The sequence below is a fragment of the Pipistrellus kuhlii genome, unplaced genomic scaffold, assembly GCF_014108245.1.
Source record: "Pipistrellus kuhlii isolate mPipKuh1 unplaced genomic scaffold, mPipKuh1.p scaffold_m20_p_3, whole genome shotgun sequence".
Lineage (NCBI taxonomy): Eukaryota > Metazoa > Chordata > Mammalia > Chiroptera > Vespertilionidae > Pipistrellus > Pipistrellus kuhlii.
This window is the reverse complement of record NW_023425529.1, coordinates 180,770,068-180,792,442: the sequence shown is the minus strand read 5'-3', so window position 1 is coordinate 180,792,442 and position 22,375 is coordinate 180,770,068. Positions and strand designations below refer to the sequence as shown.

Genomic DNA, 22,375 nt, shown 5'->3' with positions numbered 1-22,375 from the left:
TGTATTTCCAAGGGTGTCTTGCCATCGGCATCACCAGTGAAAAAATTTAAAGTAATTAAGGCTTGGGGTAGTCATCTTACAGGCAATTTCTCTATAATCCCCCCATTTTTTGTTTTAAATAATATTAAGAGGCTTTTAGAAAACCTGCAATGTGCTGGATTTTCTACTTTTTACAAAATTGTTGGAAATGACAGCTTGTGTCACTGAGTCGTTTTAACTGAGTAACAGATTTGTCATTTCTTCTATTGAAATTCTTAGATAAGGTCTTAACAGATTATTGCTCCTAATAACTTATAAAAATTCATTTATGGTTTTAAGGCAATTCTCTTTGTATTTCTACTTTCTTAAGGTGTAAGATATTGAATTTTAGTTAAAGTTTCTAAATATCTGAAGGGCATTTCCCTTTATTTTTTCCCAGAGTGATCTTTAAGTTACATTTAGGGAATTTCTTTTAAAACACTTCTTTCTTTTAAATGAAGCAAAAACATTTGGAAATTGCTCAGGTGCTAGTCAATGCTGCCATGTATATGTGTCAGGTAAAAGTAACTCTCTTTGTACTTATGGTGTCTCGTTAATGGTGAGATTTAATACTTAAACAATAATTTTTAGTTTACTTTGTAAATAGTAGCCGAAGAGATTTAAAAATTTCTCTTTTTTATTAAGCTTAAAATATATGTTTAAACAGCATTCTTTTTAGCTAGTGCTCATTTGCATATGTAACTTGATAAGGGCAGTGGTCTAGTCTTTGTTCAAACTTCCCTGAAATTTTATGACCCTTTTACAACTTTTGGAAATAGTGAACTTTAGAATTTATTTCTTTCAAAATTCTTTCTCTTCTCATCATATATAACCTTTATAAATGTTACACTTTCAAATTAGTCTTCAAACCTTCTTTTTATGTCCTTTAAAAATGCTTTTTTTTTTTTTTTTTTTGCCGTAACCTGCTCAGTGGATAGAACGTCAGCCTGCACACTGAAAGGTCCCAGGTTTAATTCCAGTCAATGGCATGTACTTGGGTTGAGGGCACATCCCCAGTAGGAGGTGTGCAGGAGGCAGCTGATCGATGTTTCTCTCTCCTTGATGTTTCTAACTCTCTATCCCTCTCCCTTTCTCTCTGTAAAAAAAAAAAAATAATCAATAAAATATATTTTAAAATGTATTTTTACTCTAATATTCTTTCTTTCTATTATTAATATTGTAAATACATACAGCTATCTGTATAGAACTTTTTCCTCCTTTTCCTTTAAAATGTATATCTTGCCTTCCATTATCAAAACTATACAATACTTAAAATTTAATTCTCCAATGAAAATTAAAAGTAAACAGCCAGCATTTTTTAGATTGACATTTTCAACATAACTTTTGTAATTATTCTAAAAGATATTAATTAAATTTAAACTAGTTTTTATATTAAAATTTGGTTCAAATCATAGAATTAATCCTCCTTTTTTAATTAGGCCAATAAAATATTACATCCTAAGTTGAAATTTTACCATGCATAGTACACTGAGGACTATAATATATTTTGAACTTCTACTTTCTCCAGAGAAAATATAAAAATTAATTTTTTCAAAAATGAATTTCTAAACTTTATGAACTCTATATAATTTCTTCTGACTTAATTTTAACTAAATTTTTAGAAGCCTCAAATTTTAGGTGGCAAGTTAAATACTTAGCATTTCTCAAATTAGTAAGGTTTTTACATTTTAAGGATATATTTTATTTATTTATTTTTTAAATATATCTTTATTGATTTTTTACAGAGAGGAAGGGAGATAGATAGAGAGTTAGAAACATTGATGAGAGAGTCATTGATCAGCTGTCTCTTGCACACCCCTTATTGGGGATGTGCCCACATGCCCTTGACTGGAATCAAACCTGAGACCCTTCAGTCCACAAGCCACTGAGCCAAACCAGTTTCGGCTAAGGATATATTTTAAATAAAATACAAGACATTTAATTAATAGATTCAAATTTATCCTTTAGATTTTTTATATGAGGTAAACTCAGGTTAATATTTCAGTATTTTTGTCATTTTAAAATACCTAGATATTTAATAATGTTATTATTTAATTCAGCAATGTTCTAAAATTTTAAGTTACCAAAAATTTTGGAAAAATTATGTTTGAGGCTGGTGAAAAAGGCAAGGAGAGAAGAGAGCAGGCCCACTTGAATTTTAAAACTACTATATTCTTCTTAGAGATAACATTTTAAGGTTGCTGCTGCTACCTGGTTCTCCACTTTTACAGGGAGAAAAGCGACTAGATTTTTATCACTAACATGTTTATAATTATTATTAAGAAACTTTACCACAAATTCTTCATTTAGTTATATCTAATTATTTATGTTTTAACAACTTTGAGATTTTAAAGCTAATTACTATCCAAGGCATTTTCTTTTGGCAAATTTTGTAACAGAGATAACTTACTGACTTTCAGTGGCTTTAATGATAAAGTATTACTATTTTTATTTTATAAAAATAGGAGTGCTTCCAATATTTGAGAGGCAACTTTGGAATGTGGTACATTATTATTAAAAATTACCATTATTATGGAAACATTAATCCTGTTGCTCAAATACAGCTTGTATATTTTCTTGTGTCATTTTTGCCATCTTTTAAAGAAAAAGAAATTTTGGGTTTATTCTATAGTATCCATGAAGATATTTGGGTTCAAGAAGTCACCCAAAAATCAGGTGATGTGTGTGCATTTTCTTAAGCTTGCTTTTCTCTTTAAGAGTAAAGAAATCCCAGACGCATCCCTAAATTCTGAGAAATGTCACATTTGTCTAAAGTTTAAATGATGGACTTGGAAATAAAAACATGGTAAAAATGAGACTTTTAATAATACTTTAGAGAGTGTAGGTGTCCATTTTACAGGATCACTAAAAGATCTAATAATATTTTGCCAAGACTGGTTTGGCTCAGTGGATGGAAGGAACGTCGACCTGCGGACTGAAAGGTCCTAAGTTCGTTCAATTCCAGTCAAGGGCATGTGCCCTGGTTGTGGGCACATCCCCAGTGGGAGATGTGCAGGAGGCAGCTGATTGATGTCTCTCTCTCATCGATGTTTCTAACTCTGTATCCCTCTCCTTTCTTCTCTGTAAAAAATCAATAAAATATATTTTTAAAAAATAAAAAAAATAAAAGATGTAATAATATTTTAATTACTTCCCTTTTTCTAAGGGATTTTAAAGAGGTTGAATCTGCCTTGATTGAATTGGGAAGTAGAATGCTTATGCTTTTCCCTTGAGTGCCACCTTGTGTCCATTTTGGTTGCCTACATTCTTTTTTTTTTTTTTTTTTTTTTTTTTTTATGTCCTGTTTTTTCCATGAAGTCTAATTTGCTCATAAGCTTTTTGCATATAATTTAGCTCATTCTGTAAGTCATTGCTTATTACCTGATTTGGGAAATGTGGGTCAGCTACCTATATAATGGGAAAAGCAAGTCTCTCCTCCACTGTCATATCCTTTAATCCTTCACGGATAGCTCTTTGCCTAGGTGATTCTATTAGTAGTGAATTAAGTGTTTCAGGATTAGGACATGGAGATGGAGGGGGCCATTAGGGCCGTTCCTCCGATTTTTCTTTCTGCTCCTCTTTAGGAGTGATGATTGTGGGGGGAAGAGGTTTATTCTCTTTTGCCTCTCTAAAAGGCTCTAGCAAATGCAATACCGTGTTCCACAAGGAGAAACAATTTGGAGGCAAGTTTTTCCCCTGCTGCTTTTTTTTTCAAGTTCTGACATACACTTTCCCAACATTCAACATCTAATGTACCACCTTCAGGAAATCAAGGATTATGGTCTATAATAATATGCAAAAACTGTAAGAGAATACTTTCTGACACTTTAATTTTTTTTATCCTTGAGCATACAAACCAAATGTCTACAATAAAGTTTCTTTCTTTTTAACCGAATTCTGCCCCATTAGCCTGGCTAAAAAGACATTCCCACCTTACTTATAGTTTGCGATTTCTGCAGCTAATGTGGGTTGCATGTGGAGAATTTTCCCCACCTTTTCAGTCATTTCTTCCCTACCTATCTGGTGAGCTTCGTTTTTTTGCTCCAGCAAATATTCTTCTCCAGAGGTCCTTTGTTTGAGGCACCAGATATGAGAAGCCACATCCTGTGTGGCCAAGGTTCAGATTCTGGAGAAGGGCTGCAGGCAAATGACAAGACTAGACAAAAAATATGAATTTGTAAACAGGGGACCAGGATAGTCTTTCTGAAGAAGACAGGAGTCATTGGTGTCCAGGCCCTGCCAACATTTTATTCAATTTTAGATACACATATCGCTCTTAGTTTTGCAGGCAATTCCATTAGCAGGCAGACCATCTTAAAAGTCAGTAAATACTAGTAAAGATTTACATTGAGATTATTTGGTCAGGAAATTGCTTGAGCCACCATTGTCTTGACTAATAATCTGTGCATAGCTTTGGGCCTTGCCAGAACTCAAGGTTCACCTGCATTCCGGGTTTCTTGTTTACAATTTCCTGATAGACTATGGGTAGCTTCCAACAGTATTCCACTTAATAAGAAATTCTTACCTCTTATATCTGCCTTGGAGTTTGTATCGATTGATCTGATTATCATTCGAGTTCTGAAACATTTGAGTTGTTAAATCTCTTGGTCCGATCAGATGGGTGTTAACCACATACCCTGTATGTGGATGTTACTAGTTCAGCTACCAGGGCCCCCGTCTTATTTCCAAGTTCTTGGGTGAGGCACCCGCGGTGTCATTTTTAGTGGCACACTTTTTAAATATATATATATATTTTTTTTATTGATTTTTTTACAGAGAGAAAGGGAGAAGGATAGAAAGTCAGAAACATCAATGAGAAAGAAACATCGATCAGCCACCTCTTGCACACCCCCTACCGGGGATGTGCCCACAACCAAGGTACATGCCCTTGACTGGAATCGAACCCGGGACCCTTGAGTCTGCAGGCTCTATCCACTGAGCCAAACCGGTTTCAGCTAATGGCACACTTTGAACCTGGCCCTGAAAGTGGGGGAGTGGGCACTGCTCACTCAAGTCCCCTCACCTGAGAACAGGTGTGGGGTTTGTTTGTTTGTTTGTTTGTTTGTTTGTTTACCAGCCTTCCCGGCTGCCAGAGAGCTGGCCGCCCCTGCCCTGGCCCAGCTGGTCTTGTCAGACTAGAGAGGCTCCAGCTCCTTTGGAAGCAGGGCCATCTCCCTCTGTTCCAGCTCCTCGCCCTCCGCCCAGAGCCCAAAGGGCGCTGGGGAAATGGGACGGCGCTCCTTTAAGGCAGGTCTCCAGGAGGGAGCCTGGGTGCCTGCTGTGGACACAGCCCTGAGCTGCAGGAGCTGCAGTCCAGGCGCAGTGAGCGGGGAGAGGGCAGGGCTGTTGTTTAGCTTAGCAACCGCCTGCGCGTCCTGCAGGCCCAGGGGCCCCACCCGCACCCTCAGCCGCCTCCTGGGCGCTGGGGCTCAGGGCCCGGACAGAGAGGGGCAGAGGGGCCGCCGCCCCGCAGCCTCAGCCCGGGAGCATCTGGGCGTCGGAAAGGGGGTCCCAGGGCTTCGGGGCTGAGCGCCCAGAGACGCTCCTCTGCGTGGGGAGCGCACCAGCGGCCCCGAGGGGGCCCCGGCCACCGGGAACCCCGGACCCCCGCCCGCCCGGGCCGCCTCCTCCGGACCCTCGCGAGCAGGGGCGGCTGGAGCCCCGCAGCCCGGCTCCCCGGGGTCAGAGGCTCCGGCTGCAGCGCGGGCGGCGTTTCCAGGTCTGCGCCATGAAGGGCGCCGTGGGGGACCTGGGCTCTCTCTTCTCCAGAATCTTCAAGACCCCGGCGGCGGCCCGCTCCCCCGGCGCGAGCTCCAGCGGATCCGGAGGCGCCGCGGGCGCGGGGTCCCCCTCCCCGCCCCTGCCCCCCGCCCGGGCGCCCTCCGCGCCCCTGCCCCCCGCCTGGGCGCCACCCTCCCCGCCCCTGCCCCCCGCCCGGGCCCCCTCCGCGCCCCGGCCGCAGCTCCACGTCTCCCGCCCCGGGGTCTCCTTGGCCAGTAGCCCCAGAGCGAGCCCAGTCCTGTCCCCGAGCCAGGATCTGCCCCAGGACCTGCCCCAGCACCTGCCCCAGCACTTGCCTCCGGACCTGCCCCCGGACCTGCCCCAGGACCCGCCCCGAGAACTGCCCCCAAACCCGGCCCTGCCCCCGGCCCCATGGAGCGGGGGCTGCAGAGCGCAGAGCTCCCCGGAGCCCCTGGGGGCGGGAGCGCTGTGGACCCCGGTCCCAGGCGGGGTCTGGGCGGCGCTGCCCTCCATCCGGGGCGCAGCGGGCAGCAGCCGCTCAGCCTGGAGCCCACGGAAGCCCCGCCAGCTTGGCCCCCGGACCCTCCTCTTCACGCTGCCGGGCATCGGCGAGGAGGGGGCCTCGGACAGCGACTCGGAGGAGGCCGGACACGCGTGAGTGGCAGCCCGGTCCGGGCCGTGTCTCCCTGAGACCCTCCCCTCTTCTGCAGCAGCCACCCTGCTGGGCGAGCTCAGCCCACCGAGCTGTTTGCAAGGACTTCCACCAGCCCCCCGGGCAGCCTCCGTGCCCATTTCCCGGGTCCTCCTTTGTGCCTTTCCGATCTTTCTAAACCGCTGGTCAGGCTCCCGCTCAGCTCTCTCCGGACAGCCCTCTGCTGGCCGCCAGAGGGCGGAGTGGAGGGAAGGGGCTTGGAGGGGAAGGGGCGGAGCTGGTGTCACTGGCTCAGCCTTGGCGGCTGAATGACAGCCTGGTTGTCTCCAGGACTGAGGGGAGCTCAGGTCCCTCCTCTAATGCAGAGCCTGGCAGGCGTGCAGGCAGCTACCATGTGAAGAAATGATGCCCCCCTACTTTTCAAGGATCAGCCCCAATTCTTATCCCAAGTGGGTTGGGTTTTCTCCAAGCAACATCCCGTTAACGTACCTATGTATGACGTCATCCGACACCAGGGCTCTTGCAATGCCCAGGACACCTGTGATGTCCACCTTAGAGCTCTGGGGCTTTGCAAAGTGCCCTCAGGTTCCCAGGAACGCTGGCAACCAGTTAGCTGGGAACTGGAGGACATCACACACACACACACACACACACACTCACTCACAGGCGCACACACACTCACACACTCTCACACACACACAGGCACACACACACACACACACACACTCTCAGGCGCACACACACTCACACTCTCACACACACACACACACACACAGGCGCACACACACTCACACACTCACACACACACACTCACAGGCACACACACTCACACACTCTCACACACTCACAGGCACACACTCACAGGCACACACACACTCACACACAGAGGCACACACACACTCACACACAGGCACACACACACTCACACACACTCACACACACACACACACACACTCACACACTCACACACACACACACACTCACAGGCACACACACACTCACACACTCTCACACACACACACACACACTCACAGGCACACACACACACACACACAGGCGCACACACACACTCACACACTCTCACACACACACTCACACACACACACAGGCACACACACACTCACAGGCACACACACTCACATACTCTCACACACACACACACACACACACACTCACAGGCGCACACACACACTCACACACTCTCACACACACACAGAGGCACACACATTCTTTCATCACTATGAGCAGGAAGGAAAACACTCTTCTTATAAAGCGTGCATTTTAGAATTAAGGTGAATTTCTTTTTTAATGAAGTTAAGTGGGTGCAAAAGTATTCAGCTCTCTGAATCCTGCAAGTGAAGAGTGAAATGGTTAAAGGCAGACCACCAGGGCCCATTCCTGAATGGAGATTTCTGCCTTATGATCTGGTGAAGGGAGAAGAGTCAGACCTGCCAGCAAAGAACTCCCCCCACCACCACAACCCCCACCGTCCCTGACTCCTCCCACACACATCCACCCCCACCTCCACCAAAAATAAATTACCCGGAGAACTTTTGCATTAAGACTGATTCTAACCCATTCACAATTTAAATGATTACATTTTTATGAAACTGCATGACATTCACCTCAGTTCTAAAACAAACAGTGAAATAACTTTTTTTCTTTTCATTTACAATATTGCAGTATGAAATGCACAAATCGACTGATTTTATTTTATTTTATTTTATTTCTTAAAGAAAATCAATTGCATTTGGATAAGTGGCTAGGATACCTACGGGTGAGGAATTAGACCTTTGTTATCGGCTACTGGTCCTTAACATTTATGCAATTAAAGTTTTATGAGCAAACAGATCTACACACTGATCTTGAAGTGGAGTCTTAGTGCTTTTTACAAAGAGGGCCTGAAACACATCAGTGTGACCAGAACTGGGCTCAGTGTCCATAGCTGGGCATTTCAGTCCATATTTCTATTATCTACACACTTTTAATAGATACTTTTAAATACTACTATATTTGGCATTACGGATAGGGCAATTGGGGGAGATATCAAGGCCAATGGGGAAGGACAATTAAGGGCAACCGGGCCTGCAGGGGAGGGCAGTTGGGGGTGACAAGGCTGGTATGGGATGGCAGTTGGTGGCAAGCATCTCTTTCTGCTGAAAAAGGCTCCCCCTCATTTAAGCAACCCTATCCTATATAATCTATCTGTACTAATAAAAGGGTAACTTGTTAATTAGACCATCTTTTGGATGTCTGACTTCCTTCTGGACAAAGCCATGGTGATGGGGGTTGATGCAGAGGCAGTTAGGGGCGATCAGGTGGCAGGGGAAGGCATTTGGGGGCAACCAGGCTGGCAGAGTAGTGCAATTGAGAGTGATCTAACCTGCAAGGAAGGGCCATTGGGGATGACTAGGCCTGCAGAGGAGGGTCATTGGGGGCAACCAGGCTGGAAGGGGAGGGCTGTTGGGGGCATTAGTCAGGCAGGCAGGTGAATGGTTAGGAACAAGTGGTCCTGGATTGCAAGAGGGAGTCCCAGATTGGAGAGGGTATAGGCTGGGCTGAGGGGACAACCTTCTCCATGCACGATTTTTGTGCACTGGGCCTCTAGAATGTTATAAAGAAGCTGATAGTTTCAAGAAAAAGGCCCTACCTGAGTCAGATTTTTGTTTTACTTACTAAATTTGACATGTTTGTAATCACATTTCATTGCTGATATGTGTATTAGTGTACAAATCTAAGCTTCTTAGCATTTAAAATAAGAGCTGGCTTTTCCATATCTACTAGGTACCAGATGCTCCATGCATCTGTAGACATTATCATGAATACCCCAGACATACAAGGTAGGGATGTTATTTGATTCTACAGATGAAGAAGTTGAGGATCAGAAAGGAAAACAATTAGTCTAATTTCTCATGGCTAATCTGTGGGAAATGTAAGAACTAAATGCACACAGTATATTATCCACAATATGTGTAACCAAGTAGTTTGTTTTTTAACAAATTGTTTAAGATGGTAATGAAAAGTAAAATCTACTTCTAAGGTAGTTGGTGATATTTTTTCTATAGCAGACCTACTCTAAAAAATTGTACTCTTTCCAGTTAAAATACATTTGAAAAAATAAAAATTCTGATTAACCTAAAACTAACTTCCTCAGAACAATAGTCCTATTAATACTGATAAAACCAAATTTAAAGCTTAATTTTATCTACTTGAAGTATAGATAACAAGTGAATTTTAGCATAAAAAGCATGACTTATTTAAAATAAAGCATTGGTTTAGCCAACTCTAGTTTATTATTTAATAGCAAATCAAATATTTTATTCATTCTAGTAAGGCAGTAATGAGCAAGCATAAGGAATTAGCTATGGCCCTTGAGAGGAAAGAATATACCTGTACATTAGAATTTCACTTCAAGGTGTCTTTAGAAGACGCCTTATGATTAAATATTTACAACAGTAATCCTTGCCAGGCCCTTATATTATGTTCATCCAATGAGTATATTTATTTCACATAACATTTAACAATTTGTATCGCTCTTGCATATTGCTTTCTAACATAAATGAAGTGATTTTGATGATCTAAAACAATCTAACCAGGTATTGGTTTTAAAGATTCATTAAAGTGACAATTTGTAAATTAACCATTAACTTGAATTTCTTACAATGAGATTTCAAAAAGTTATGTAATGTCAAATATGTGTCACTTTCCTGTCTTTTGTTATGAAACCACCTTTTATGCAAAGCAGAGACAGTAGCTGACCTTGCTCAACCTAAGTTCTATTTTTAGAATTTGTTGCCTGACCTAGCTAAATTATGAGACACTTTGAGCTGAGCATCTCGTGTGTGTGCCTGTACTCCCATTCCAAACACACTCTTAATCCACATACTGTTCCTGTTGGAAACCTGTTTTTGTCTCAGACTGACCAGGAAACAGGATGCAACCCTAATTTTAGCAGAAAGCACTAGTGAGTTATTCTTGCATTAAAAGCATTGGGGGGAAGGGGTGTATATTTTATTTAAAAATTTCTTGGGAGATCAATGATGACTTATATCACACATTGTAAAGTATTTCACTACAAAACTTTCCTTATTTTTATTTCCAGCAATGACACCAACCACCACCTGAGTGTTAACTAGAAAAGAAGACAATGAACAGAACACCCCCCCCCCCCGCCACACACACACACACACACACACACACACACACACAGTTAGGATGAGATGGAAATAGACCAGTCTAAGAGACACCTAACCCCAGATTGAAATCGTCTTAATTTTTATTGGATTAGGGTGGTTTGGATGCCTAGAGCTCCCAGCCCAGTCTGCTGTAGAGCAAATTTAATCTCCTCTGAATGTAAGCTGTAAGCAGCAACTTTATATTGATTGTCAATGACACAGTTTAAACGTAAGAATACAGAAAGGTTAAATATAAATGTATGGATGAAGTGAAAATTCTACTGTAAAGGAAACTAGGGTAGCTTTTATAATATCAGACCTAGCAAACGTTAACCCATAAAATGAAAATGACACCTTATACTGATCAATCAGTTATTACAAGGTCTTTGTTTTCTGCTTTACTAATTAAAAGAATAAATGAAATCAAATATTAAAAAAACATTTTTGGGGAAAATTTGACTATTTTCATGTTGCAGTTTAGGAAATTGAACTCTTCATAGAATAGAATTAGGGGCTGTTTTGACTTTGAAAGCCTGATAAATTATTTATAAAAGTATTTATAAAACAAAATTCGTACACGGGGAAGGGGGGGTCCTTCAGCCCAGCCTGCACCCTCTTTCAATCCGGGACCCCTTAGGGAGTGTCCGACTGCCAGTTTAGGTCCGATCCTAGGGCACCTACAGGATCGAGCCTTAACTGGCAGTCCGACATCCCTCTCTCAATCCGGGACTGCTGGCTCCTAACTGCTCACCTGCCTGCCTGATCATTCCTAACCACTCACCTCCCTGCCTGATTGCCCCTAATCACCTCTGCCTTGGTCCCCAGCACTGGGGCTTCGTCCATAAGGACATCTGGAAGGTCGTTCGTTTGACTGTCCGGTCTAATTAGCATATTAAACTTTCATTATTTTAGATATATATTCTTTCTTTCACTTTCTACTGATAAATGTATCATAAAGTAAATGCTTAAAAGTGAGAAAAAATATTGGATGTTAACAAATGTTATTGAACCCGTTAATTTAAGGTATAAGATGGTAACATAAAGTTTCTGTTTTCTGGTTCTAAACAGTATACTACTGGTAACTTCCTATGATCTCACCTAATAATTATTGTCCCGGATATTTTTCAGCACTCATTTTGAAGTTGTTAGGTTTCTAAATAAGCGATATAGGTGTTTTGTTTTGAATAATATACTAATTCTTTGTCCTTCTACAATTTTATATAAGCTGAAGACCTCATAGATTCTTAGGACTCTTAAATCTTTAGTATTTATATTAAAAATCTAATAATTTTTCCTTCTGCTATCTCTTTTTAGATACAGCATTCCTCTAAAGTTTAAAACTATTTTTATTCTTTGCTGAATAGAGTAAGCTTTAGCTTCTCGGTGTTTTTGGCAGGGGCTTTACAGGAGGTGTTTTTCATAGAAGTATGGTGTAAGGTCTGTCACCAATGGCCTAACCTAGACTGTAGCTCTGCCAAATCATCAACTTCTCTGTGCCTCAGTTTACTAATCTGTAGAATGGTACCAACGGTCTCTTCCCCTTCAAAGAATTATTGTGAAGCTTAAATGCTTAAGTGCTTACAACAGCCTAGGATATGGCGAGCATTAAAGAAATGTTAGCGACTATTGTTACAGAACACTAAGGGCCCAGTGCACAAATACATGTACCTTGAAAGGAACTGTGTGGCCATAAGGCTGTGGTGGGCACAGGGGCGAGTCTCGGCCCAACCTCCGCACCTCCACCCGGCCCCTCCTACTGTGGACCCCGGACCCCGGACCCCTGTCTGGCAGCAGCCCTGCTCCTACCACCTCCGCTGCCACACACTGACAGTGTGGGCCCGCTCACACCCGCTGACAGTGCAGAATGACTGGGGCCAGTGCCAGGAGCAGGTACGAGTGAGGCTGGCATTGCCAGCGGGTGCAAGCAGCAGCTGCTGCCCTGATTGCCCCTCAGGAGTAGGGGGAGGTAGAGAAGCCCTTAGAGACTATTAGGGTGGGCAGCCGCCACTCACACCTGCTGATGGTGCTGAGCAATAAGGACTGGTGTCCAGTGCCAGCAGCAGGTGTGAAAGCCGGGTGGGACCATGGCTCGTGAGAGCAAAGAATTTTAAGTAACCACCGGAGTCTTGCCCAGATGGCAGCAACTGGCGCCCCACAGTGGCCATGTTCTGCACTCTGCCTCTTGCTGAGTGACGCCCACCATGTACCGCCCACGCTCCCTGATGGTCAACCCACATCATAGCGACTAGTTCGGTTGTTCCACTGTTCAGTCTATTTGCATTTTTAGAGTTTTATTGTATAGGATATTAGATAAATCAACTATAGATGGTCATAGAACATCTTATGAAAAAGGAACGTGAGAGCAGAAATCTGCAAATAAGATCTGAGATGAATCTTAAAAAGGGCAAGCTTTTGAAGTCAGACTGGAGAGATCTATATGAGTGTTTGTCCTTGGTAATTTAATATTGCTTTCCTGTACAAAAAAGTAGCCACCTTTCAGGCGGTGGTGAGTTGAGAAGTAAGGTGTGTAGTTCCGGGACCCTATATGCCCGCAGGACTGAGAGCATTCATCCGGTGTTGTGTGTCAGCATCTGGACGCTTTCTGCTGGCCGTGCACACTAGATACTGCTCGCTGCAAAAGTGATTTCCTATCTAAACAGGATTCTACATCTGCACTGAAATGAATTTTCGCTACATCCTACATTTTGCAAACAGCAACAAAAACACATTCAAATCCATCTGGCATGGCTTTCAGTGACAAAAGATGGGATGGGAAAGACGGACATCTAGTGGCGATTTGCAGTATCGCAGAAAATGTTAATCCAGTCCAATACAAGATGTCCCCCAAAATGTACACACACTTCAGCAGCTGGTTCTATTACATTTTGAAAATGAAATGTATTTTAACAAACACTGATTTCATAATTATTCAAAGTGTGTGTATACAACCTTGTAGTTGTATTTTGCTTTATATAGGCTGCCCTAAAAAAATTCAGACAAAGCAAGTTTATGTTATTATTTATAAGATAAAACTATTGAAACTTCTTATAATCATTTAAATAATACCCTTATTGCCGGGACCGGTTTGGCTCAATGGATAGAGCATCGGCTTGGGGACTGAAGGGACCCGGGTTCGATTCCGGTCAAGGGCATGTACCTTGGGTGTGCAAGAGGCAACTGATCGATGACTCTCTCTCATCGATGTTTCTAACTCTCTATCTCTCTCCCTTCCTCTCTGTACAAAATCAATAAAATATATTTAAAATAAAATAAAATAAAATAATACCCTTATAAATTATGCCATAGGTAATATTTTTTCAATTTTTTTATTTTAAATCATATACTAATTCTATATTTCTCTCTAATTTCATATAAGCTGTGAACTTCATAGCTTACTAGCACTTTCTGAGATTATTATATTATTCACATTAAAATGAGTAAACACAACATGGTTTTATTGTCTTGTAAAGTAGTTACTCGTAAAATACACTTAAATGCATAGAGGAGTTCAAAGCATTTTAAAAAAAGAAGCTTTTAATTTTAGAACAGTTTTAAATGTACAGAACAGTTGTTCCTAGTATCAACATTTCATATTATTATGATACATTTGTCTCAATCAATGAACCCGCAACGATGCATTATTGTTAACTGAACTCTACATTTGTATCCCAGTGTCACCAGCGTACTAGTCAGGGTTCTGCAGAGAACGGGAATCAGTAAGCCGCCTCTGCCCCCAGGCCTGTAGCCCATCTCCATCCTCACTCACAGATGTGCAGAGAGAGAGAGAGAGAGAGAGAGAGAGAGAGAGAGAGAGAGAGCGAGCGCGGCCGGAGCTGGTGCCCGGGGCTGAGCGCTGCCCCGAGGCCCAGGGCCCGGGACTGAGATCTGCCCTGGGCGGGAGGGACCGCGTGCTCCCGGAGGTCCGGGTCCGGGGACGTGGGGGGTGGGGTGGGGTGCGGGTGGGGGTGGGGGGCCGGCGGATGGGGGCGGGGAGCCCGAGTTTGGGAGGAGGAGGCGGCTGGGCGCCCGCCCCCGGGTCCAGCTCGACCTCCGGCGCCCGGGGAGGAGGCGGGAGGCGGGCGCAGGGGCCGAGGGGCCGCCGCCTCCAGGAATCCGCTCGCGGGGCCTCAGGGTCTGGGGGGCGGGGAGCCTCCGCGCCCGGCGAGCCGCCCCCGTGGCCGCCGCCCCGGCCCGGAGCTCCGTGGCCGCCGGAGCCCGCGGTGCCCCGGCGCGATCGGCCGCACGTGCCGGGCGGGGGCCGCGCTGGGCGGGCGGGGGGCCGCGGGGCCGGGGCCGCGGGGGCGCGGGGCCCGCCGCCCGCAGGGGCTCCGCGCGGGGTGCGGGCGCGGGCCCGGGGCGCCCAGGCCCGGAGGAGCGGGGCCCGGGCCGGGAGCCGCGAGCGCAGGCCCGGGGCTGCTGGTGATCGGGTAAGTGCCGGGCCGGGGGAGGGGGCTCTACCTGCTCGGCCCGTGCCCTGTGCGCGGCCCGTGCCCTGTGCGCGGCCTGTGCCCTGTGCGCGGTGTTCCCTGCAAAGCTGGCCCCTCTCCTCTGCCCCCCGCACCCGCCCATGGGGTTCTCGTGCTGGTGAAGGGCTCACTGGCTCTGAGACGCCTCCATGGCTCCTGATGTGACGTCTGCAGCCCCAGCCCAGGTCCCTTCAGCAGGTTCCTGGGTGAAGGCAGGACAGCTGAGTGTCTTACAGGGAGGGGCAGGCTCGCCAAGGCCAGTTCTTTCCAGAGAACCACCTGCATTGCAGCCCGTGCAGAACACAGGGCCCATGTCAGACAGCCCCTTAGTCAGGAACACAGATGGAAGCTGCGATGGCTGTTGAATACTTGAATCTCTACAGGCCCTGGTGTGTGGGCTCAGGAGGCAGCTTTCTCAAAGTGAAGGCAGATGCTCCGGCCATTTCCTGGACAGCTGGAATGGAGTGACTCATGGAGACTGGGACTCAGCCTTCACTCTGATACATCAGCTAATCAATACACTGCAGTCGTTGTTGCCCTTCTGTTCACACCCCAAAGTAGGTCCTGTCTGCCAACGAGCAGCCCTGAATGTGCCCACGGAGCTGAAGTTTTCACCTCTGAAATAGAAGGAACGTTACATGTCTGCGTGGTATGCAATAAAAGCTTGAATGTCCCACCACGCTCAGTGTGAAGGCATTTGTGGGACGCGCCCTGTGAGCTGTGCACCTTTTCCTAGACTGTAGGGCAGAGGTAGGAGTTGATAGTTTACAGGGAATTAAAGATGTGCGGTCTATTGCATGAAATAACAGTACAATACTGCATGACTGGAAGACAGAGAAACCAGGGACGCAAAATAAGACATAAAAAAGGAAAACAAAAGGTACATGTTGGCAGATTCTGTGCTTAGTTTACAATGTCAGTAACCTGTGGTTCCTGGAGAGACCAGCTCCACCCCTGTCGTCTTGTGAGCTTGGGCAGTCAGTGAGGAGATGGGCTCAAGTTCCTCTTCAGAATTCTCCCGAATTCCGTGGTCAAATGGAGGAGCCATTACACTGAACTTGGAAGTTCCAGAAGTCCCACTGAAGTCCAGAGACTTTGAAGACTCGGGGAAGAGCAGGGGAAGAAAAGTCGGGGAAGGGGTCTGAAAGTCCTGTCAAGGCGTCCATTTTCTAGTAATCCCACCCCCACCCCCACCGCCATTCCTGGCCAGCACCCCTGTCCTGGAGACCCTGAGGTCTCACTGCACTTTGAACTGAGCAGGAGTGTAAAATGAGGAGAGAAACTGGTTCTCCCAGTTTGTAAATTATTTTCTTCTTAGTTTGAACTTCCTCCTTCCCACTCCTCCCACCCCCCCCATGACCTCAGGAAAAGAGTGGATATTCTGGGAGAAGAAATTATTTAGTTGGAAACAAAAACAAATGGGTATGCATTTTCAAGATGCACAAAAGGAGAGGAGATGCTAAGTAGAGGCAAGAGAAGCTAAATGAGTGCAGGAGGGACTGGGTTCTGTTGGAATCTCCATATTTTGGAGATATCAGCTGCTGTGAATGTTCCTTCTTTATAAAGGTTAAAATAGTTCCAGAAATGTGTTTAATTTGGAGAATATTTTTGAGTCTGGTCACTGTAATCTTTTGATGTAAGCATGACCATTCAGAGTAATCAGAGAGCAAAAACATATTCTTGAGAGGCACTGATTGAATCTCTTCATAATGATTTGTTTTTTTAAAGAAACAGGGCATCTTTTCCTGGCAGGCACTGGTTTAGGTCAGGGGTCTGCAACCTTTAAGACATAAAGAGCCACTTGGACCCGTTTCCGAAGGAAAAAAAACCTGGGAGCTGCAAAACCATTGCAACATTTAAAATAAATATAACACTGCATACCATATTTTTCGGACCATAAGACGCTCCAGACCATAAGACACACCAGTTTTTAGAGAAGGGAAATGAAGAAAAAAAGATTCTGAAACAAATAGTGTCCTAAAATATTTTATGTGCATTAAAACCCAACATCACAGTCATAAACACATGTAATTAACCCTGTAAAGTAAACAGCAGCATTTAGAACCATTTTAGAGCCGGGCAAGCACACAGAGACCACACAGAGCTGGGCAAGTAAAAAAACTTTTTTTTAAAGTATATGTGTAGGCTATATTTGGACCATAAGATGCAGGGACTTTTTCCCCCCACTTCTGGGGGGGAAAAAGTGCGTCTTATGGTCCGAAAAATATGGTATATTGTTTCTTACCTTAATGTTATATACCGGATCGTGCAGTTAGCTGTCAATCTGAAGAAAAAAAGGACTTTTTCACTTAACAATGTAAAATATATTTTTGCAAATTAATAGCTAATTAAAATATTTAATTTACCTGGTTAATGGGATTTTTGCTCCTGAACCTCAGTGCACAGTGTCAGCACATCAGGGCTGTAAGACGTTACCTTCGTTTTCACACAGGCTTGCAAGTTGTCGGAGCCGCGGTAAAGCTTCAAAAGAGCTGCTTGCGGCTCTGGAGCCGTAGGTTGCTGACACCTGGTTTAGGTGCTTCAGGTAAAGAAAGCTAGTAAAGTGTCAAGATCATCATAATAAAAGGACAAGTATTGAAAGAGACCTTAAGCAACATAAGAGGAGAGGATAAAGATGGTGTGGAATATATCTATATCCTATTTCAGTGGTCGACAAACCTTGGCTCGAGAGCCACATGGGGCTCATTGGCCCCTTGAGTGTTCTAATGCCACTTCTTCAAAATAGACTCGCCTAGGTCCAGATTAGGTTCTGATTGGTGGGTTTCTATGCCTGTCAGAATCAAAAGCTCCACCTCCTAGGCTGGCATTGCCTCTTTTGGGAAATCCAGAATGCCCCCCCCCCCCCTCTCTCTCTCCCTGGGACTGATCTGCAGTCTCGCAGCAGCTGCTGATCAGGCCCTGCCTCTCTTTCTGGGCTTCATGCCTGCAGCCTGTTGTCTGGTCATCTGTCCAGTTGTTTAGGTCATGATGGCCCCTGGATTTTTATATATTAGGACTAATAGATTACTTGGCCATAAAAAGGAAAAATCTTACCATTTATAAAAACATGGATGTTCCTAGAGGATATTATGCTAAGTGAAATAAGTCAGAGAGAAAAAGACAATTTCCATATGATTTCACTTATATATAATAATATGTTTAATCTAAAGAGCAAAGTAAACAAAAGAGAAACTGGATCATAGATGCAGAGAACAAGCTGATGGTTGCCAGATGGGAGGTGGGTAGAAGGGGTGGCTGAGGAAGGTGAGGGGTTAAGAAGTACACATTCATGGGTGTTAGGTACAGCACAGGGAATATAGGCAATAATTTTGTAATAAGTATGCATGGTGCCAGGTGGGTACTTAAAATATCAGGGGATCACTTCGTAAGGTTTATAAATGTCTAACCACTATGCTGTTCACCTGAAACTAATATAATACTGAAAGTCAACTATTGAAAAATTTTTAAAGTTTAAAGAAATAAAAACAAACAAAAAGAGAGATGCATACTAAGAAATGTTGTGGGAGGTGCAAGTTAACAACATTTTCATAGGGTAGCATTTGCTAATAATAATAGCAGTGAGCAAGATCAACCTGATCTATCTATACAGTGCAGCAATTTTCAACCTTTTTCATCTCCTGGCACACATAAACTAGTTCCTGAAATTCTGCAGCAAAACCAAAAATAGGTTTTTTGCTGATCTGACAAAAAATAAATATAATGTTGATTCTTTCACATTGGATGGCTATGTGGTATTTGTGTGCACACATGTGGGTATAGAGGGTCATGGCAGGAGGGAGGGAGCAACTTTATACAAAGGGAAATTTTTTTTAATATATTTTATTGATATTTCACAGAGAGGAGGAAGGGAGAGAGATAGAGAGCTAGAAATGTCGATGAGAGAGAAACATCGACCAGCTGCCTTTTGCACACCCCCTACCAGGGATGTGCCTGCAACCAATGTACATGCCCTTGACTGGAATCGAACCTGGGACCTTTCAGTCTGCAGACCGACGCTCTACCACTGAGCCAAACCGGCTTCAGCACAAAGGGAAATTTTAAAAGTCAAATGAATAAAATTATTATGTTAGAAATACTTTTAATATTTTGTTTTATTTTTTCAGGAGAGGACTGTTGGAAGGATCTGGGAAACACAATTTTCCTATAAAGAGCAAAGATCCTTTACCTACACATTTTACAAATAATGTGCAGAAAGCCATTGATAAGTATAATTGGTAAGAATTAATCAATGAAACACTTCTGATTGCAAAACCAAAACGTGCCCATAATGAATATGCAAACAAAATTGAAGATTGGCTGTGAATTTCTAAAAGAAGCAGTTTTATTTTCATATAAAACTAAAATTAGTGAAATGTTACATTGCATCAGTATTTGAAAATTCTGTGTACTGTGAAATTGACCAAGGTATTTAAAGAAAGAAAGAAGTGGCTCAGGGAAATAAAGTCAGTTTCCAGCCTATCCTCACCCAGGAAATCCTATATAATAAAAGCCTAATATGCTAAGTGTCCAATCGTCCGGTTGGCCGTTCAACCAATCAAAGTGTAATATGCTAATGATATGCTAAGGCCACTCAACTGCTTGCTATGACATGCACTGACCACCATGGGGCAGACAGTCGACTGGTTGACTAGTTGCTATGACGAGCACTGACCACTTGGGGGCAGATGCTTCAACCAGTAGTTTAGCTTGCTACTGGGGTCCGACCCATCGGTACTGAGTGAGATGAGCTGGACATGCCCTCGAGATCCTGTGGTCCCTCCCCGGCCCCAATCATGCACCAGTGAGGTCTCTCGGCCTGGCCTATGCCCTTTCACAATCCGGAACCCCTTGGGAGATATCAAAGAGCCAGTTTCAGCCTGACAGTGGAATTCCCAGTCTCTATGATGCTCACTGACCACCAGGGGGCAGACACTCAATGCAGGAGTTGCCACCTGGTAGTCAATGCACTCCCACAAGGGAAGTAGTGCTTAGCCAGAAGCCTACAGTTCTAATGACGTCCAATTGATGGCTTAGGCCTGCTCCCCCTGAGGGCTCCCAAACTGAGAAGGCACAGGCCCGGCTGAGGGACACCCCCCCCCCCCCCCCGAATTTCATGCACCGGGCTCTAGTATTATTCTCTAGCATTATTTATGTTGCCTCCGTTTCCGTTTGTTCCTGCAGTGAGTCCGAGTCATCATTTTCATCCAGTGGAAGCTCCACACCCACAGAAGCCCACAGCTCTTGGTCCAGGTCTGGGACGCAGAGTTCGAACTCGACCGTGGGCTTATCTACCGAAAGGAGCTCCATTTGCTCATGGAGAGATGAAGTATGTCTCAGAATACTTTAGATAACTGCATGATTACAATGTATAAAGAAGAGTTGTTTTCTTAATTTTTTAAATACATTTTTATTGATTTCAGAGAGGAAGGGAGAGGGAGATAGAAACATCAATGATGAGAGACAATCATTAATCAGCTGCCTCTTGCACGCCCCCTACTGGGGTGCAAGCTAGGTATGTGCCCTTCACAGAAATCAAACCCAGGGACCCTTCAGTCCAAAGGCCGATGCTCCATCTACTGAGCAAAACCAACTAGGGCTCTCTCTCTCTCTCTCTCTCTCTCTCTCTCTCTCTCTCTCTCTCTCTCTCTCTCTCTCTCTCTCTCTCTCTCTCTCTCTATTTTTAATGAATTGAGAGAGGGAGAGAGAGAGAAAAACATCTGTGAGAGAGAAGAACCATTGATTGTCTACCTCCTGCACACCCCCTCCTGGGGATGGAGCCTGCAACTAGGGCATGTGTCCTGACAGGGAATTGAACCAGTGCATAGGATGACACTCATCCGACTGAGCCACACCAGACAGTGCTGCTTTCTTCTTCTTGTTATTTTTAAAAAATATGTTTTTATTGATTTCAGAGAGGAAGAGAAGGGAGAGAGAAATAGAAACATCAGTGATGAGAGAGAATCATTGATTAGCTGCCTCTTGCACCACGCTCCCTTCCCCCACTAGGGATCTAGCTTGCAACCCGGGCATGTACCTTTGACTGGAATTGAACCCAGGATGAAGGCTGCAGGCCAATGCTCTATCCAGTGAGCCAAACTGGCTAGGGCTGCTTTCTTGTTTTTAAAAATATCTTTTTACCAATTTTAAAAGCTTTACTTATTATGCACATACATAGCCATACATATAAAATCATTTCTATGTCACACATAAAATCTTAAAAATAAAGAACATATAAGGAAAAACAAAAATCACTTATATTCCCATAACTCAAAGTCTTAGCTATTAATAGTTTTGTTTTTTCCTACTTCCTTCCCCACCTTCTGGGTGTGTTACATTTAATTTCTTATATTGAGATCTATGGTGGGAAATTTAGGACAGACGCTGACAGTGGGAACTCAAGAAAAAAATTTGGGTGAAGTAAAAACTAACAAATTGCCATGGTTAAAGGTTTTCTAAGCAGATGTTTTACTTTCACCTTCTGACCCTTGTGGAAACTGTTAACTTTGACCTCATCTTTGTCATTTTCCGGAGTGGGGTGTGGAGCCAGGTTGGCTTTCGGTCTGCAGCTCTGTGGGGTGCTCTGCCAATTGCACAGCCTCCTGCCCCCGTCGCCCCTCAGGTGCCCCTGAGCATCCTGGGGCCCGGCCTTTTGTGAAGGCCTGGTGACTGGGAGCCTCTACTGCAGCCATGGCTGTTCTAGCTCCTGCGCTTCCTTGTGTTGTGTTTTCCTTTGCTCTCTTTAAAAGCAGTTCTCCACTTGCCCCTCTGCCTCCTACCATCTTACACCTGCAACTTCAAAATGTGGGAGGGGACGCTGGGAGGGAGTCAGCTCTGAGTCACTCAGGACCTCTTCAAAGGGGTGACTCTCACTTCTGATAAGCAGCCCCACCTCACGCCCACTCCCTGCCACCCCCACTCGCACTCTGCTCATAGCGTACAGGTGGGAAGTAGGCTGAGAGTCCTGGCTTCCCACTGACCAAATTCTGGGTTTTCATGTCATTATCCAGGGAGACTCTTATGGCTTTCATTCATAGAACTAGAGGCCCGGTGCATGAAAATTCATGCACTGGAGGACAGGTCCCTCAGCCCGGCCTACCTGCTCTCACATTCTGGGAGCCCTTGGGGCAGGAGGCAACCCAGCCATCTGGGAAAGGCGATGCCCCCTTTACACCTCTGCTGCTGCCACTGCTGGCAGCACAAGCCTTGGCTGGCCCTGGTTACCTGAACCTCGGTGGCCCTAAGCAGCTGGACAGCTGCCATCCGAGGCTTGCTTGTGCCTCAGGCCAGCCCTGGGCAGCTGGGGGGCTGAGGGGACTGGGAGA

At 44.7% G+C, this 22,375-nt stretch overlaps 1 protein-coding gene across 8 annotated transcripts in view; it reads left to right on the top strand.

The window, feature by feature from the left end:
• The first annotated feature begins 6,308 nt into the window (after positions 1-6,308).
• FAM149A (family with sequence similarity 149 member A) overlaps positions 6,309-22,375 on the top strand; it is a 38,449-nt gene continuing 22,382 nt past the window's right edge. For 4 of the 8 annotated variants that reach the window (XR_004991359.2, XM_036457752.2, XM_036457755.2 and 1 more), the window contains exons 1-3: positions 14,895-15,014; positions 19,178-19,288; positions 20,235-20,379. Coding sequence is in view for 5 of the 8 variants with exons in the window: in XM_036457752.2 (XP_036313645.1) it covers positions 19,258-19,288; positions 20,235-20,379 (176 nt within the window). In the remaining 3 variants the exon portion in view is untranslated. Of the gene's footprint in view, positions 6,415-14,894; positions 15,015-15,784; positions 15,934-19,177; positions 19,289-20,234; positions 20,380-22,375 lie in introns of those variants that run through there. The other 4 variants (XM_036457756.2, XM_036457757.2, XM_045588939.1 and 1 more) reach the window with 4 other exon arrangements.